The sequence below is a fragment of the Saimiri boliviensis genome, chromosome 19, assembly GCF_048565385.1.
Source record: "Saimiri boliviensis isolate mSaiBol1 chromosome 19, mSaiBol1.pri, whole genome shotgun sequence".
NCBI lineage: Eukaryota > Metazoa > Chordata > Mammalia > Primates > Cebidae > Saimiri > Saimiri boliviensis.
Window position 1 is genome coordinate 8810575 of NC_133467.1, and position 20050 is coordinate 8830624.

At 35.7% G+C, this 20050-nt stretch overlaps 1 protein-coding gene across 9 annotated transcripts in view; it reads right to left on the reverse strand.

The window, feature by feature from the left end:
- Positions 1-20050, reverse strand: part of HMCN1 (hemicentin 1) — a 677492-nt gene that overhangs the window by 53175 nt on the left and 604267 nt on the right. For all 9 annotated transcript variants that reach the window (XM_074389731.1, XM_074389733.1, XM_074389732.1 and 6 more), the window contains 14 exons: positions 18180-18321; positions 17017-17161; positions 16080-16207; positions 15610-15766; positions 13877-13998; positions 13368-13532; positions 11694-11801; positions 10988-11125; positions 10725-10859; positions 7641-7910; positions 5145-5335; positions 2685-2898; positions 947-1081; positions 349-539 (listed from right to left, as the gene is read on the reverse strand). In XM_074389731.1, coding sequence (XP_074245832.1) covers positions 349-539; positions 947-1081; positions 2685-2898; positions 5145-5335; positions 7641-7910; positions 10725-10859; positions 10988-11125; positions 11694-11801; positions 13368-13532; positions 13877-13998; positions 15610-15766; positions 16080-16207; positions 17017-17161; positions 18180-18321 — 2241 coding nt within the window. The remainder of the gene's footprint in view (positions 1-348; positions 540-946; positions 1082-2684; positions 2899-5144; positions 5336-7640; positions 7911-10724; positions 10860-10987; positions 11126-11693; positions 11802-13367; positions 13533-13876; positions 13999-15609; positions 15767-16079; positions 16208-17016; positions 17162-18179; positions 18322-20050) is intronic.

The window sequence follows — 20050 nt, forward strand, 5'->3', positions numbered from 1 at the left end:
GTTATCAGCTTCCTGTGAAATCTACTCTAATAATTTATATGTAACTGTATTTGTAATTCTTCAATTTCCTTGTCCTAAAACAGATCTGAGGAGGTTATCTCCAAATGTTAATTAATAAGTCAATGATAAGGAACGAGGCAGCCAACTTATCTCACTGCTTGCACTCACTTGAAAAGGCTAAAAGTATCTATTTCAATCCTTGTTTCAGTTTTTGAAAAGGAGTCCTTTGATTTAGATTTTTATGATTTAAACAGGAATGTAAGAGAAATTTTTCTTATCTTTGGCACTTATAGAGGGGCATTGGCTGTGGGGGTTTAAAAGTGCATCAGTCATTCCAGTGTGACTTACTACAGTGCCATAGATGGCCAGGGAGCCATTGCCAAGTTGCCGGATTCTGTGACTAATTTCAATATCCACTCCCTTTCTGTTCCACTGGATGGTTGGGGTGGGGTCTCCTTTCACCTCACAATTCAGGATCGCATTCCCACCAAGTGGTTCAATCCAGTTAGAAGGATAATCACCTTGGAAGACTGGAGGTTCTGGAAAATAATATAAGACGGATACAAAGGAAAAGTAAGTGGTGATAATTTCTTTGTGAGTTTTGACCTATGAAAAATAATTTAGTAAAGAGGGGAAGAAAGCCACTTTAAAACCTCATCAATTTTCCAGAATCAACTCTTCATGCTAAATTGCCAGATAATTTTGTCAATTTCATTATTCTAAGGGGATGATTCCACTTTGTGTGAAATGATCTCTTTACTTGCTTCTTATCTACTTTTGAGTCGAATGCTCATAATTTTTTTTCTCATGAATTTGCATATCTGTGAAATAGGACTGAGTGGATTAAAAACCAAAGTTATATTGTATTACTATATAACAAAAAAGCAAAACTTTAGCCATTCATTATGAATGCACTATAAATTAAAAATGGAGCACTTTTACCTACCTTTCACATAAACAAACCCAATTGCCTTCACAAAGCCAACGCTGTTCTCTGCGGTGCACACATAAGTACCTGAATCCTCTTTTGACACTCTTTCAATAACAAGTTCACTGTGTCCGTTCACACTGTCAAAGTGGGCTGAGGAAAACAAGAAACAACCCAAACACCTCTCAGTAACCTAGGAAAAATTTCACGACAGCTCAGTATTTTGCACATTAGATTTATCAGTAGGTCAGCAACTGAACCAAAGAGGTGACATTGGAGAAGGGAGCCTTTCCCACAGATTTCTTCCCCTGAGCTATTTACTATGTCTATAGACACTTGTTTGAAGAACAAAAAAACAGTAGAAGGAACAGGAAAAGAGAATGAAAACAAACATCTTTAAAAAATTGTTTTAGGTTTCAAGTAAACCTTTCATCTAAATGTGTTGCTTAAAGCTGGCTCGTAGTCTTAAGTTTCAAAAATCTTTCATTCAGAAATACAACATTTTCCATGTCATTTATCTCACTACCGCTTTTCCTTCCAAACAATTTGCATCAAACACATGAAAACCTTTTCAGCTTATAATTCAACTCACTTGGCAGGACAAAGGGGAAAATCATAAAAACGTAGGCTAGTTAGGTAATAACAACAGCATGGTCAAATTTGTCATAATTTAAACCTATCTATAAATCATAAATGGTGTTTAAGTATTTACAAAGGCAGATCGTTTATTTAAATGATAGTAATATTTATAAAATTTATAAAGAATGTATAACATTTAGAAGAAAATATAAGGTAAATGTGCTAATCCTAAAACAAAATAAAATTCTAATGAAACCAGTCCATATCTAAATACGTACGCTTACCTTGCATGCTTTCCTCGTTCAAGTTATTTTTAAAAATCTTTTATTGCTTAATATTAAGTGGAAAATTAAGCTTTAAAAGTTAAATAGCTAAATTAGTACTGCACTTTCAGAAAACAATATTGACTAGACTTTTTAATCTTTTTCTTAGTGAGATGTATTGTTGTTAATAAGGTAACACAATTGAAAAATTCCAGTCATAACATAACTTTATAAGGGGAAAAAAACCTCAAGCTTCTTACTACTTTTCTAGCAAGATACTTAGTAAATGATGATAATGTAATACTTCAGAACTCAATTTTGGGATAGGATAGTTTCTCAGTACTGACAATGTCTTTATGCTGATGACAAAGGCTAACTAATAAGTAGGTATTTGTTTACCCAGGGATGGATGCTCCTGGGTTCTAGACATGACCTTAACTTGTAAGTGTAGAAATTTTCTACATAAATTAATCTACACTGTAATAGAGGCTGATGCAAACAGTGAGAAGTAGAATTCTTCTCCGTAAAATTAAATGAATCTTCAGGATTCCAACAGTGGCCACCTTAATCCATTGATCAGTGATGAAGGAGGTCCAGTTGGGTAAGTTTAGGTGCCTATATAAACAATACTGCCTTCTCATGGGGTAGAGGGAATTATATTTAGGTTAAAAAAAGCTGCTTATAACTTGCAACATATGGCCCAGTGTTCAACTTATCCTTCCAAAAGAAAGAACAACACATACATATTAGGTAGTGGGTAAAATCCAAGCAGAGGCACACATTTTACAGAATTTAAAGCAATCAATTCTTCACTTGTTACTCTTCAATTAATTTTCACAGCTGGTGGAAACAGAGCCTGGTCTAGAGATCTACATATGTGTATTTATTCACTTCTTGGGACTTAAATGACCAACCTGGGATGACATTGTTATTGAAGGTCCATGTTAATTTGGGCAGTGGAATTCCAGTTGCTTTACAGCTTAATCGTAGCTCTTCTCCTTTATTTAATGACACGTCTCCAGGAAGTTGAGTAAAAGTGGGGAGAACATGGACAGTCAGGCTGACGGTGTGTGTATCTTCACCTGCAGCATTGTTAGCAACACAGGTATAGAAGCCAGAATCCTCCAGCTAAAATAAAAAAAAAAAAAGTAGCATTTAAAGTTTCATAGTCATGTATCATAGCATTATAAAAGACATCAAATTGCATAGCTAGGCCCTCAAGGAACTCTCGTATCCAAAGACAATTTAAATGTCCATCTTTTAGTTTTAACCATCAGGTTAGCTTTTGCATTACATAATTTAAAATATGTAGGACTTTAAACATAAGCCCATACCTTTCAGAACAATAACAATCATTTTACCGTGGTAAGATTTCAGAAAACTGTAGATTTTGTGGTTTGCTAGATATCAAGTGTATTGCTGCTCTGCAATGCACGAATGAAGAGCAAACAATCCCAAAAGCTGACAGCAACTTGACAGCATAATTGGCTCTCTGAGTAAGGTGGTACCAAAGACCACCAGAACCATCAGAGGAAATGGTAAGAGAAAGGGCACTGTTACCTGCAATTCTGAGGCTTCACTTGCTAAATTCAATGACTAGCTCTCAGCACTCATTTTTCTCGATGCATTTGTAGCATCTGACACAATTATGCGTTCTTTCTATGCGAAACCACCTTTACATGGCTTCCAGGACACTATGCTCTCCTAGTTTCCCTCCTATCTCACTGGTTTCTCCCTCTCCAACTTTTTGCTGGCTTCCCTTCAACATTAACATCTTAATGTTGGCATGTGAGAAGGCTCAGTCTCTGGTCCTTTTTTCTTCTATATCTGTCGTCAAGTTTTTGGCGATCTCATACAGTGCTATGGCTTTAAATACCAACTATATGCTGATGACTACCGCTATCTCAAACCTAGATACTGGTACTTTCTTACAAACTCGAATTCTATTGAACAACTTCTTCTAACGCCTTGCTCTGATGCCTAAGATAAATCTCACACTCATGCCCCAAAAAGGCACTCCCAATTCCCTCCAATGGCCCCTTCCTGTACCACCTGTAGCCTTTACCACCTTAGCTGATGGCTATTTCATCCATCCAATCATTCATACCTTCGGTCTCAAACAGTTGAGTCACCCCTTATTTTTTTTCTCACACCCTCCTTGCAATCTATCAGAAAATGCTAGCTTCGAAGTATATGTAGAATCTTACTTCTGCCTCTTCTCTGCTAACACCCTCGTTTGAGTTTTATCATTTCTTATCTGCCTCCAGATCTTCCCAACAGCTCTTGCTGCTCCTGTCCTTGTCTCCCTGCCATCTATGCTCATCACAACAGCCAACATAACCCTTTAAAAATGTAAAGCAGATAATATGGCTCCCCTGCTCAAAAACCTGCAATGGATTCTGACTTAGAGTAAACGGTAAAACTGTTACAATGACCTCTAAGACTCGACATGATTTTGCCTCCATTTTTCACTGACTTCTTTCTCCTTTCATTCTTTGCTTTGCTTTCACCGGCCTCCTGTTTTTTAAATACACTGGACATGTTTCCACTTCAAGTTCTTCGCTCCGCCTATTTTTATTTTTATTTTTTGGCCTGGTCTGCTCCTCCAGATGTTTGCTTGGCTAATTCACTTCCTTCAACTTTTGCTCAAATGACACCTTCCCAAAGAGGACTTACTCTACCCTATTTACCACCGTCACCTTCACTGCTCCAACTCCTGACACCTTGACCTCTCTTATTTTTCATGCCACCTTTTTTTTTCTTCTGACTTATTTTCCTCTGACTAAAATTATAACTCTTAGTTGTTATCATCTCTTCCTCTGGAAATAAACTCCATGAGGGCAAAGATCTTTGATTCTTTTTTTCCCTGATGTATTCCTAGTGCCTAACCAGTGCTAGTTGTTCGATAAATATTTGCTGAATTAATGACTGCTTCTGATTGCATTGACACATAGACTTATTTTTCTTTTTAAAAAAGTTTGACTTTTTTTTTTGCTTTGAAGTACTAAAGAATTAAAAATATAGCATAAAAATCACAATTATTTAGATGCTTATTATTGCCATATAAGGTTAAGAGCACAGAATATGGCACAGGCACTTAAAATTTGTCCTGATAAACACATATTTCCATAAATATAAAATAATTTCAGAAGGAGGGCATTTATGAGTTCCTCTTATCTGTTAAATACTATTCTCATTCAAGGGACATATTTTCTTTAATATTTTAATTTTTTAATAAATATTTAATATTTTCTTTAATGTCCCAAGAATGTTTTCTTTAATTATTAAAGAATATACTTTCATGCTAAATTGCAAAGTATAACAGCAAATTTACAATCTGGCTTAATGTATCTGTTCATGGCCATTAAACTTACCACAACATTTTCTAAAATGAGTTCTCCATATGGTTCAGCAGTGTATTTTCCTAACAAGTTAGCTAAAAGAACATTGTCCTTTTTCCAGTTAATTGCTGGTGTGGGGATTCCATCAGCTACGCATGGAAGAATGGCTTGTGAATTCTCATTGACCGTGTAATGTCCTTCTGTACTTCTGATCCTGGGTGGTACTATGAAGAGTTAACACACAAAAAAATTCTTTTGAGGCTAATTCTGCTAGAAATACTAAAAATGAACATCTCTGAAGGTATTGATTTGCTTCCTGCTATGAAAGCAAGCATATTTTCGGTACCAGCAATAATTCTAATGTATTTGAACTTACTGAATACATTTACATTTAGCTTCTGAGCAAATGACAGAACTGGGTGGAAGCTCTTTATATTTTATTTGGCTTCTGACTTTTCCATCTTTGACTTACTTCTGTTTATTGCAGTGAAGTAAAACGAACAACAAAACCAAGAAATGCTTCTATGGTTGTATAACTGCTATATATGTCTCAGAGATAATACTGTGAGGAGGAACTAATAATATTCACCATAAAACACTACAAAACACTCACGCAATGTTGAATGTCACAAAGTGCCTGTAGAAGAAAATACTTACTGCAGTATTTTACATGTTACAATGAATGTAAACCAGACAAGACATTTAATTCAGTTTTTACACTGTCAGAAGAAATTTTCATAGTGACTTTATAACTCTGCACATTATAGTACCAAATACTTCTTGTGACTCAATTTTTTAAACTAGAATTTAGGCAACATAGAGATGAACTGAATATTTTAGTGTAATAAAAGTACTCTATTGGACTTAGAAGTGAGACAGTTACTTCTAAAGAAAAAACAAAAAGTACTAAGAATTCTTGGCTCAAAAGTAGAAATACACTCCCCTTCCAAAACAATGAATTTGGAATTATTCAAACAAATCAGACAGAAGCGAACCAACCTTAATGACATTTTAAAGAGTGACAGGAGAACAGGTGGCCTTAGCAAAAATAAAATTGTCATATTATCTTTAATTAGCTACTTTCAGTTAAATTAACTGCCTTCAATTAAAATAGCAGTCCATTTTTTAATCTTTTGTGATTATGTGATTATATATACAAACATTATATAGATATAAACATTATTAGATAATTTGGGAAACAAACATTGATTTTGCTCAATGATGCATCACAAATATTCATTTTTAATTAATTCATGCTCTAGTTTCATTATCCTCTATCCTGGTTTCCTTGGGTTGCTATTTGTCTTTTGTTAGAAGATACAAAGTTGCAGCATTAGTGTATTTATTTCAGTTCTTTCTTTTTAAAAATGAAAGAATTATGGCTATGTTTTTATATTGATTTTAGCTTTGACCACGCAGTGTACATTTTGATATGTCGTGTCTTTATTTTCTAAATAACCTGAAAATAGAAAAATATTCTTTGATCTACCTTTTGGCTGGAAGAGTGTTTTTTAAAGTTCTTGGGGTTTGGGGTTTGGCATTAAAAGTTCATTACAAATTACTAGCTTTATTGCATGGTGGGTAGAAATTATGGTTTACCTTTTTGAAACATTAATTTCTTTGTTGTTTAGTATATGGTAAATTTTTTACAGACACTTGAAGAGAAGGAGTATTATTTATTTGAAGGCAAATGGATCGTGTACATGGATTAGTTTAATTACATTAACTGAAAGCAGAGGAGTTATTTGGAAAACTCATAGTGATTTTTAATTTTGGCTAAATTATGTATTTAACCAAAAATGTTTCCACTTGAAATTGTCTCTTACTACAAAGTTATAGAAAATTCAAATACACTTGAAAAATAAAAAAAGCTTTCACACATTTCTGAAAAATGAAAAAGCAGAAACTCCTCATTATAATAAAAATTACCTCTGAAAATAGAGGTTGGAAGCAGTTTAATCTGCTATTGTTTCCTACCACTGATATTAATAGGGATTCTATCCTTAGTCAAAATACACAATACAAACTAAAAATATTTCAATGCTGAATACAAAAAAGGATATATTTCTGTTTGAAAATGTAAATGTAAATATTTTTCCACTTTAATGAATCAAATAGATCTCCTAATTCTCATTAGAGTCAAACAGTACAGTGTAGGTCATACGGTGATTCATTTTGAACCAAGATGACTTAAAACTTGAGAAGTAAAGCAGAAAAGTCCCAAAACACTGGCTCCGCGTAAGCCAAGTCATCACAGTATGAGAGTGTATCAGCAACACATTAAAAATCCTGGAAATATTAATAAAATATGTCTTTCTTTCTCACACACCTGTGCACGCACGCACACACACACACACACATAAACACAGCCTACAGAAAACAGATTTGAAGTGCACCTACACACCCCTCCACACACTTTGGATTACTGTGTTTAAGGGTTTTTGACTTCATCATATTTGCTCTTAGCAGCCTTTTCTCTTTGCCGTGGTAAGTGTAGCGGACTGCAATAACTCATGTTCAACAACCTACCATGGACGGTGAGCTTGGTGCTTGTGCTGCTCGATCCTGCCACGTTGGCTGCCATGCACGTGTACTGACCAGCGTCATCAGGCCGGGCAAACGCTATTTGCAGAGAGCCAGAGCTGAGGACGCGCTGGCGGATGGATTCCACAATTGCACGCCCATCTTTATGCCATGTAATGTCAGGCGGCGGGAGGCCATCTGCTTCACACGGTAACGTGATGGGCTTGTCCACAGCAGTAACGTACTCCTTTAGATGAGGGCTAATGACTGGAGGAACTAAAATATGAAGTTCAAACTTCGTCTTAAAAGCGTGAGTGCACAAATTACATGCTACAGTACTGCTCTAGCAAATAGTGATAAGAAATAAAATCTTGACTTCACCATATCATTAGAAAGGGAGTACTACACCTTGTTTTCATGGGAATAAAAAAGTCATTCGGACACATTTCAGAAAACTAGTCCCTACCTAACAAATGTTAAGTGATTGATAGTCAATTTTAAATGAGGAGATAAGCATATATTCATGAGGGCTTGCATATCTAGAGAATTTAAGCTGTATCAATAAAAGTATTTTCTTTAACTTACATAAATTATGTAATTTAGTTTAGGTACTGAAACTTCCAAAATAAACGCCAAGTTTTGGAAAATATTCAACTGCTCAGATACTCTTACTTATGTATTTCCATAGAGCTTAGAATGATGCCTTATATACAGTGGTTACATTTAATAAAGGATTATTTGAATGAATGAATACGTAAGTAGATCATGGAAAATAATCATATAGGTAAAACGCTTCCCTGTTATTTGGAAACCTATAAAAGGGCTTATAATAAGGATTTCCTTTCCAAGGGTTTACAATAGGCTGATCACCACTTAGGTATTAGTCTGGATCTTCTATTGAGTTGTAATGCATCACTATAAAAAGGCATATAAAATAACTATGAATAATCATATTAAGATTAGAGCAACAAAATTATTTGGTTGAATCTGTGCTCACCATTACATTTGCATCCACAAGGAGACAGTCTATTCAGAATTTTTCATGCCTCTGGAGGAAGCAATTCTCTCTGGTTGCTTTTGGAATGTTGAAATGCTTTTGGTTGTTTACTGTGTTTCTTTGTCCCTTTCTCCCATGTGAATAATTTCAGTCATTTCATGAAGAAACAACTCCTCCTCAAATCTAAAAATGTTCTATGACCTCTGTGTTGCTGAAACTAATGAACACTTTTGGGTCCTTATCCTATTTGACTCAACTGCATTTTACAAAGCTGTTCACTCTCCTCTTGGAACACTATCGTCCCCCAGGTTTCATTAAGTTTTCCAGCAATATCCCTGCCCTCTCTATTGTATTATTTCCAGGTGTCCTCTCCTTTCTCCGACCTGTAAACAATGCATGGTTCTAGGGCTTTCTCCGCAGCAGTCTTTTCTGTCCACATGCTCTTTCCTTGATGATCTTATCCAGTCTTGTGGGTTTAACACTCATTATTTCCAAATTTTTATCTTACGCTATGCTTCTCTCATGAGGTCCAGATTCATATATATTCAACTCTCTACTTGACATCTCCACTAGGATTTCTAATAGTTTCCCATGTTTAATATATTTAAACAGAAATCACAGTTTCCTTCTTCCCAACCCCGTTCTTTTCCTTGCATTCCAACGTGGCATTACCACCTCACTAGCTCAAGTCTGAAGCTCAGGAAGCTTCACTAACTCTTCTCCTAACCTACCAAATTCATCAGAAATCCTAACAATTACATCTACCAAAATAACACAAATTCATCAGTGTTCTCGTTCACGTTTGCAATTCCTGCTCCTGTCTTCACTCTTGGAAAATAACACACTACCCAGGTAAGTGTGACAGTTCTAACTCCAGTCCTGCCCTTTCTTTAAGCCATTACCAAAAGCTGCAAAAAGGGTCTTCCTAAAATGAAATGAGAGTTCTGGATAAGCCCTTCAAAACATTTCTTTGCACAGAGAATAAAATCTACATTTCCTAGGGTATGCCATGCCAAGCATGCACAGGCTCTGTCTCCTTTTCTGATCTCCCTTGTTTTCCTGGCTTTGTGCTTGTCCACCACCATCTAGCCACACTGCCATATTTTCTTTTCTCACCCCTGACTTGGGGTCACTGCACATGCTGTCCTCTCTCCTTTGGACACTCCACCAACCTGCCCGTGGCTTATGCTTGCTCATCATTCCGGGGTCACTTTAAATGTGAATTCCTCAGAGAAACCTACCCTAACCATTAATCTAAAGTGGTCCCCACCTATCCCCATTATTCTTCTCCATCTCAGTCTTTTGTTTCTCTTCTGTATAGCATACATCAGAATTGATCCTTAATTGCTCTGGTAGTTTAAAGTTTCCCCTTCTCCAACAGAATATAAACACTATAAAAGAAGGATCATGTCTGTAATGTTCAATGTATTTCCAGTTATTGATGTTGAATAAGTGTTGGAAAATACAAAGAAGTTAGATTTATAATATGCAGGAAAGTGAGGTTTACTATATTCATGAACCTACCATAGGGAAATTACACTATAAGAAATTTAAGCTGATTCAAATTCAGTAGCTTGAAACCTTTTTCTAGGTCACTTCGTATTTGCAAAAGTAGTGCATGCGAGATATAAAAATTATACCAAGAAAATATCAGTTAAATGGAAAACATAAAAAGACTGTTTTCTCTTTAGAATAATTTTTTTCCCATCAGTTGGTTTAACTGCAATTATGATTTTTTTTAAGTGGGACGTTAGAATCCAGTGTTTTGCAATGTATCCAGGATAGTAGTGTAGAGAGAATGGTTTTAACAATCATATTATACATATGCTACAGTGAAATGGGGTATTAAAGGAAGTTCACAGAAATTCAAAATAGGATTAGATACCCGAGTTTCCTTATACAAACAATGGCAAACAAAACAAAACACATTAAGCTTTCTTCTTCATAAAAGTGATATAACCAATAGGATAATACAAACTAAGAATGTTGAAAATTTGGGGGCACACAGCATAATCATTTTAGAGATGTAAGTATTTAGTATACGTTGTTACAAACATTGTTGAATTGAAAACAGAGATGAATTATTTCGGTACCTTGGACATTTAACTTGATTTTACCCAAGGCTGTACCGGCTGGGTTCTGGGCCACACACATGTAAGTGCCAGCATCCTCTCCAACAGCTCTGGAGATCTGTAAGCCACCACTAGGAAGAACTGCATGGTTTTTGCCTACATCACAGTTACAAAAGCAGGTGAAAAAAAACAAAACAAACCTTTTCATTAAAAACAATCATACTGATTTGAATTGTAAAACACTGATGTGCTATGATTTTCTTGATAAAAACAGTGGTAGATACCTGAAGTGATAACATTGATGCCCTCTTTTTGCCAAGTAATGAAAGGACTGGGTGTCCCTTTGGCTTCACATGGTAATAAAACAGGATTGTTCACAATGACGTATAGTTCACTTGGTTGGGGCTGAATGACTGGAAGCTCTATAAAAGCCAATCAACAAAAGAAATAATAGCACTAGTTAATGGAAACCAGGTCTATTACAGTGATGGGCTTAAAATGACCCAAATTCATAATTCTAAAATATCAGTGATTTGCTTGTCTAAGAGAAAAGTGAATGCTGGCTACACTGCATGCATTCTTCGAGTCTTGCTCCAGTAGCCAGCTTCCATTAAAAGAACTCCACTGGAAGACTAGAATCAGGAATAGGTTGTATAAATCCACGAAGAAAAGTTATTTGGAGTTACTTTGAGTGCTCTGTCATTTGTGTGCCTTTTTTAGTGTATTAAAAATATCTACCAGGCTTATCAGTATATATACCAGATATACTGTTAGATATATATCAGTATATATATATCACTATATAGCTATATAGATACATATCGGTATAAATTTTCTGAAATATATACTGAAATTATAGATTTCCGTATATAATTTCAAGATATTACTTTGGTTCATCGCTCTTTCAGAATAAATACCCTTTCAGAATGTATGTGACTTAAAACCTCCCCAAACCCAGTGAATTTTGAATGAGTAAATAGCCTTCCATACCATGAACGTGAAGGGTCACGTGTCGATGTGCAGAGCCAGCTGTATTCCTAGCGACACAAGTATATCTTCCAGCATGGTTTAATTGGGTGGCAAGTATTTCGATTGCTCCTAAAAAGGAAAAAAAAACAAAAACCAAAAAACAGTTTTAATATAAACTGCATCTCAGTTTTTTTAGTTCAGTAAAATTTGTTTCTCATTTTTGTGTGTTTTCTGCGACTAGCATGGTGGTGCTTGGCTTATATCCATACTTGTATTCCCTGAAGTGCCTAGCATGGTACTTTTTAAATTACTACTAACAGCTTTATTGAGGTCTAATTTACATACCATAAGAGTCACTCATTTAAATGCATAATTCAATGATTTTTGTATACTTACAGATTTATGCAAACATCACCACAATCTAATTTTAAAATATTTCCATCACCCCCAAAAGAAACCTGGTGCTCATTTGCAGTCATTCCCCACTCCCAATTCTGGACTTAGCCCACCACGAATCTACTTTCTGATTCCAGAGAGTTGCCTTTTCTGAACACTTCATATAAGTTGAATCATACGGTATGTGATCTGTGCCTGACTTCTTTCACTATGAGCATAATGTTTTTGAGGTGCATCTGCTGCAGCATTTGTCAGTATTTTGTTCCTTTTTATTGCCAAACATAATTCCATTGCATGGATATACCACATTTTAGTTATCCATTTCTCAGCTCATAGACATTTCAATTGTTTCCACTTTTTGGCTAGTGTGAATGATGCTGTATGAACATTTGCATATAAGTCTGTGTGTAGACAAATGTTTTCATTTATTTTGGGTAAATACCTAGGAATGATGTTGCTGGGATTAATATTCTGAGAAAGTTCTAAATTGTTTTTTTAGCCTAGTACTTCATTCTAAAATATTTTATGATTTGAATTGCTACCAATCTATAGTCAAAAGAATTTTTCTCGAAAGCCAAGATGCATTCTGGGAATGAATTTTCCACTGCTTGCCTTCTATTGTTACAAATTCTCTTAGAATAATATGCACATACTGATAAAGTCCCAGGATATTAGTTGCTACTTTAGTTTATCTCTAGTGTGTTTCCCCAGTGGAGAATAAGTTTTAGAAACACCAATATGAACCATCTATACTTTGTTTAGGTGATTTTTTTGTATAAGTTGTATAAATGATGGTTACTACCACTATAAGAAATTTTCCTTCATAGAACTCACGACTCACTCAGCCTTACATATTCAATTTTAAAAGCCTTGAAACCTAGAACCCTGTTTTAGTTACATAGTTTCAGAGTCTTAGTAGAGTATATTTCCTGTCTTAGGCACTAAATGTTTAATAAATGAAGAGACATTCTATTTGACCAATGAAAGAAGTGTGGTTCACTCACAGGTAAATAGGGAATTTATTAACCCTTAGGTTTGGTAATATACACACAAATACTGGTGATCATGTTTATTATATTCAGATCAGTCTTAGATATTGTTATTTTGTTTCCAGACTTCTTTCTTTCTCTTCCATTCCCTAGATCCCCTTCCTATGTTATTTGCATTTTTTCCAGATTTTTAAGTCCAAGAATGCATGCATATTTTATTCTTTTATTCTGGTGTAGCAAAGGCCAGGTGAGGATATGCATCAATAACTAATACAATCAACAGAAGTGAAATCACTGAGCTTGGTCTTACCTGAGGACAGAATTCTATAGCCATCTCCCCTGGGAAGCAGTCTTATACCATTTTTGGTCCAGTGAATTGAGGGCAATGGAACTCCGGAAGCAGTGCAGGTAATTACTGCTGGGGCATGTTTGGTTACTAGGAGGTCCGTAGGCTCATCAGCTATGGAAGGTGGAACTGAAACAACAAGAACAAAAAGAAAAAAAAACCTACACATTTCCAGCTTTTAAAGCTTTCCAAAGAATTATCCTATCTTCTTTGTGCTCTGAAAGTGAAAGTTAGGTTAAGTAGAAAAGGGATACCTCCCTTTTAATTCTTGGTTAATACCTGGGTGATGACATACTCTGTACAACAAACGCCCATGACACAAATTTACCCATATAACAAACCTGCACATGTACCTCTGAAGTTAAAATAAATTTTTTTTAAAAAAGGAAAGAAAAGGGATCCCTCTTGTAAAGTAGCAGAATGATGAAGTGTAGTATTATCATCTTTCAGTCCGTGTTCCCAGCCAGCTCTACCTTGGACAGTGAGGTCCACAGTTCTTTTATCATCTCCAGCAGCATTTGTCGCAGTACACTCGTAGGTTGTAGTGTCATCCACGGAAGGGGAAATGATTACTAGTGAACCTGAAGAAAGGAGCCTAGAAGACAGATTTCAAAGCATGAGATACTACATGTAGGTCTTCATACACTTTTCCAGCTAGTTCAAGATGCTACCATGTTGAAAATTGATGAAAATAATACTTCTCCCTCATGTTAAAATTAACATCATGTCCCTGAAGAAAATTTTATGCATTAGAGTCTACATTTATGTTTTATGCAGTGGTCTACAGCCTCAAACTTGATATAATATTTACAGGAAGTACTTGTTGGAAGGATTGCCTGAAGAGGGAATCTTATATTCTCTGAATGCTCATATCATGATCAACCTTGCTCTTCTAGGAGAAATACAGGACAGTAACAATGAAAACACCCACTGTTTACTGTTTACTGAGCATCAGATACACTCCTGGCACCATCTTCAATGCTTTGGATAAATTCTCTCTAAATTTCACAATAAACTAGCAGTTTGATATTTGTTTATTTCCATTGGCAGATGGCTAACGAGTGCGTCTGTGTGTCTCATCCTTTTCCCTACTTCATGTGTCTCCTTAAATGTGTGGCTACCTTTTAGATAATATGGCAATATCCATTTCTATATACATATATATATATATATATATAGTTTTGAACAAGTGTGTGTATGTGTGTGTATATATATACATATAAATACATATATATATATGAAACTAAAATTTAGAACACTTCAAATTTTAGGAAGTTTAGTAAATAACGCATGTATGATTTAAAGTAGGTCAAGTTAGAATAATCTATTTTACTTCACACTGAATGACAGAATAGAAATGACTTAATAAAAACAGTAATAAAAACATATTTGACATGCTTTTTATTCAAAAGCATGGCACATTTTCCATATAGTATATACTTTCAAGTCACTGAACCTCCCAATGCCAAAAGATTAAAAGGGCAAGAGAGAGAGACAGGATAGAATTTCAACGGAAGCACTCCTAGTTTCATATTTCCTGGGGTATGGGAATTATTTTTGTCAAAGTGGACCTAAGAGAGCATTTGTTTTTAGCACTACAGCCAATGTTTGACAGAGTAACAATCTAACAGCTCAGGTAAGATGCAAAAAATGATTCTCACCTATGACCTCAGAAATTCTTAGTGAATTAAAGTTTAGCCTTTGAAAACAGATATTGCCATATTATGAGCCATGGTAGTAAAGCTTGGAAGAAGGTGAGAGAAAAAATGGAGAAAATGCTGCTGTTTTTCCTCCCTACACATTCTGCCCATATCTAAATTGTATTCCAAGGTATAAAGTTTGACTTTTAGTCTTCAACTAAAGCTTGTATTTTACTTTTACAGAATAGTTTATTCTTTTACATGAAAGGATGTTTTTATCCTTTGCCTTTATAAAAGTCTAAAAGGTATTGAACACCTAAGGCAGGATATAAATCTAATCACAGATGGTCATCCACAAGGTGTGTGTATGCAAACTTGACCTATAATTCAGAAAAACATTTTAGGCTGAAAAACGAAGTCCATATTAAGGAAAAAATACCCACTCTCTACTTGCTAATTTGTTATAGTCTATATATTAGCTGACCCCACTGACAGAACTAAAATGCTGATTCATTATAAACTGTTTCCAAACAGTTGGTGGGAGTTTTTGATTAAATTATCCTTACCTGTATGAATTCTGATTCTGATCCACATTAAGAAGATGCCCATTTTTTCTCCAGCTGATTAATGGTTTTGGTATCCCAGTAGCCTCACAAGCCAGAGTAGTTTGAACATTTACTGTTACAGTCATGTTGGTAGGACCCGGAGCAATAGATGGAGGAACTAAGACAATGTCACCAAGTAAGAAGCAAACACAGTCAGCAAACAGTATGCCATTCAAAATATATCTACTGAACTGAAATTAGTTATTATTAACTTCCCTCCTAGTTATGAGCACGACAAGGCACTGTGAATTTTAACAGTGCTGTGATGATATTATCTATATGAAGGAGAAAACTTGGGGGTTGACTCTTCATAATATAATGTAAATTGCTTAACTAGCCTTCAGTGTCAAGGTCTTTATGACCTCACTAGTTTAGACTATCAAAGAGCATTTGACACAGGGACTGGATGTTGTCTATAAAAGTATATTTACCGTGGACCTGTAAATCTATTCGCCTGCGATCTGTTCCAGCAGCATTGGTGGCCATACACAAATACCGTCCAGTGTCAGTGACATGTGCTGACTGAATATGAAGGAATCCATTTTCCAAGATGGAATATCTGCAAGAGAAATCACAAGTGAAATCTTCTGAATCAGCCTTTTTGGATTATTCATGTTTTATCTGAAGGAAATGTTAAACAATTGGTGAAATCCATTCAGTTTTTTCCTGTTTCAGATGACACAGGTTTACAATACCATTGATGGAAGAAAAGGATATGATGCAAAGGTACATAGATGGGCTTGTGATCTTGAGTGGATTATGATCATTACACAGATGTAAGCCTTAGGAATTATGCTTTTAAAATACTAAATTTTGGCCTGGAGTGGTGGCTCATGCCAGCACTTTGGTAGGCTGAGGCAGGTGGATCACCTGAGGTCAGAAGTTCAAGACCAGCCTGGCCAACATGGTGAAACCCCAACTCTAGTAAAAATACAAAAAATTAGCTGGGCATGGTGGCGTGGCCTGTAGTCTGAGCTACTCGGGAGGCTGAGGCAGGAGAATTGCCTGAACCCAGGAGGCGGAGGTTGCGGTGAGCTGAGATTGCGCCATTGCACTCCAGCCTGGGTAACAAGAGCGAAACTCTGTCTCAAAAAAAAAAAAAAATAACTGGGCATGGTGGCATGCACCTATAATCCCAGCTACTTGGGAGGCTGAGTCAGGAGAATCACTTGAAGCCAAGATCATGCTACTGCACTCCAGCCTGGGCAACAGAGCAAGACTCCATCTCAGAAAAATTACAAATAAAATACTAAGATGAAATGATTAACTCTAAGCATAATGAGACCAAAATAGTGCACTAGGAAAAAAAAATTAAGAATTTGTATTTCAGGTCTTACTAGTATTTTTTTTATTTTCCAGAATTGTTACCTTGCGTGATTCCCAGCTAGAACAGCTCCATCCTTTCTCCATGTTATCCTTGGAGTTGGCACACCTTCAGCAATGCATTCCAATACAGTTGACTTATTTAAAAGAATTACAAGACTCTGGGGGCCACCGTTTATGTTTGGAGGAACTGAACAAGAGATGCACGTGAAAAAATTCAGTTATGCTAAATAAAACAGGCTGCATGAAGACTCTGAATATGTAACATGAGGTGAGCTTCGAGTCAAATGCATAGCTTTGTCTACACGAATCTCGGTTAGTATAAATAGAATTGAGGTTTAATTCCTGAAGTCTTACTCAAGACACTTTGTGTTTAAAAGTAAAGGGTAGATAGAAAGGGGAATTTTAAATGCTGAATATGATGTATGATATCTGGCTTCCTGTACGAGAGGCCTGAATAAAAGTCAGCTCTAGTCTGATGCAAATTAAAGATGATATTTCTTATTTCTCTTTGCCCAAATAATGGTCAGAGAATGTTAACGCTGGAACAGCTTCACTTTGAATGAAGAACAGAAAGTGGCCTGTTTTAACAAAAAACACATCTGTGACTAATCATGCAATTTTCAGAGCTGCATTTTATTGATCATTAAGTTCATATGGGAATAGACAGCCTGAATTTTAATTTTACTATTAGAGATATTAGTTGTGTGGGTCACTCAATATTCTGTAAAATTTTATATATTAAATATCCAATAGATTGTTTTGGGGAAAAGTCTATATTATCTTCCCAAATGTTGGCATTTAGATGTTATATTTAATAGAATTACAGTCCTATGACAGTCTCTGTCTGGCACATATGTACTCTCAGCCACCATCAATTAAGGTGAACTAAATGATGGGCCATTTGTTATCCAGTGATTTAGTGTATTGACTTCCTCAATGGTTCTGATTCTGAATGACACAAAACATCAGGATATGCTAATAACAGCTGGACATATTCTCTAAGAGTAAAATATCTCTAGTTACATTTTTTGGAAATTGAGTTAATTTGCAATATAGATCCAATACAAATACTACATGTTGCCTTTTTTGAAAGCAGTAAGATAGCACACGGCTTCATTTAGTATGCTCACATGAAAAAGCTATCATCTCTTTGAATGCCCTTGGTTAGATTTCTAAATTGTGAAACAATGAATACCTTTTCTTACCATTTACAGTGAGAATAAATTCTCTTGTAGTCTTTCCTGCAATGTTGCTGGCAACACAGGTATAATTGGCTGTATCACCTAGAACTGCATTGTTAATTTGCAAGTATCTCCCTCCAGATAGGATTCGCACTCGAGGTGTTGCCTGGATTGAGCAAGAAAATAAATTTACCATTAAAATGTCAGGAGAAGAGAATACATATTATTTCACAGCATCGAAAGTAATGATGGTAAACTGTGAAGCTGCTGTCTGTCAGCATGCTTTGTCTGCTCCTCCACCATTTTTGTAGTATCAAAAATCTCTGGAAACTGTTTTAATGAGTGATGTTAAGTCAAAGGAAGAAGCAGTATCCCCAGTTCCTTTGACAATATGATCCATTCAAGAATGGGCAGGTGAACAAGTCAGACCTACCAGAGACCTCCTCTAGACTCTGCTGGGAGTGTCTGGGAAAAGGTGTGCCCTTTTTTCTAGAATCATAGATTGCGAGGATGACCTAAACCTAGTGACAATCTTACCATGCGGAAACAGCCTGCCCTGAATCTAAGGCAAAGCAAGTAGAGTTAAGATTTCAGAGAGAGATCCCTCATGTACAGTTAGAGCCTCTGGAAATTCACCAATTATTGTAGCCAATAAATGTCCTTTTGGTTTTTACTTTTCATATAAGTTGATTTGGGTTTGAATTCTGTCACTTACAACTGAAAGCTTCCTAATTAACTTTGGTTAACTTAGAGGAAAACATTGTGCTCTAACATTTTAAAATGTAAGTAAATAAACTACTACAGATATTTCTTAAGAATTTATTTTGTATCTAGGCATGGACCAAAAATTATGAAAATATAGCACAATGAAACATAATCTCTGCTATTAAGTCTAATTGGAGAAGGACATATATAAACAAGTAATTTAAGGATATACGATGTTCATAATTATTAAAAAGAACTGTAACCTGCTTTGTACTTTGATCACTCTTTGAAGAACCATTGCTGAGATCTTTAATTACCTCTATGTACTGCCAAAGCCAATGGACACAACTTTGTACCTTTTGTGGCCTTTGTTAATCATCCCCACTCTTTTCCTTGGTTTTCAGTACACCGGCGTCTCCTACTTTTAATCCTATTTCTGAGTCTTCTTGCTCAGTCTCATTCATCTTATTTTTTCATATGTTCACCTTTTAATTGTTACTATTACCTAAAGCTTTATTTTCACTTAACTGGGACTTTCATACTCTGCTTTCTAGTCAACCTCCTACAAACTTATGACTTCATCGAGACAGTATGACGATTACGTCGAAGATGGCTTTTTCTAAGTAATTATGGACCACCACATCAAAGCCTTTTTTGATGAAATACAGGCCAATATTTTAAAATAATTTCTACAGTCTCCTCTTGGAAAATATAGGTAATTCAAACTCAGAATGTCTAAACCTGAAGTCATTTTTTTTTTTCATTTTTCATCATGAGTCAACTTACCCTTTCCTAGGACTGACATCACGTGGTCAACCTGGGATAAACCTAGACTTCTCTATCAATATTCACTCTGTTTTTACCTTTACTCCTAATGGTCTGGAATGAAATGGATACATGAGAGATCAGACTATGGAGGCAAAGTCAGAGCATGAAAGAGCTTGTGAGCTAAGTTGTATGGTTTAACCAGACTCCTGAAATCAATGGGGAACCATCAAAGATTTTAATCAAGATGTATTTGAGGTATGCCACGCTACTACCAGTTTTCAGAACAGCAGCCCTCCTTTTCCTGTAATAGCTTTGTACCTGCCATTACCTGTGATCGGAATCACTTTCTTCTCCTGCCTCACCCAGTATATACTGATCCTTTACAACTGAGCTCATCTTTTCCAAGAGGCTTCCATGGGCTG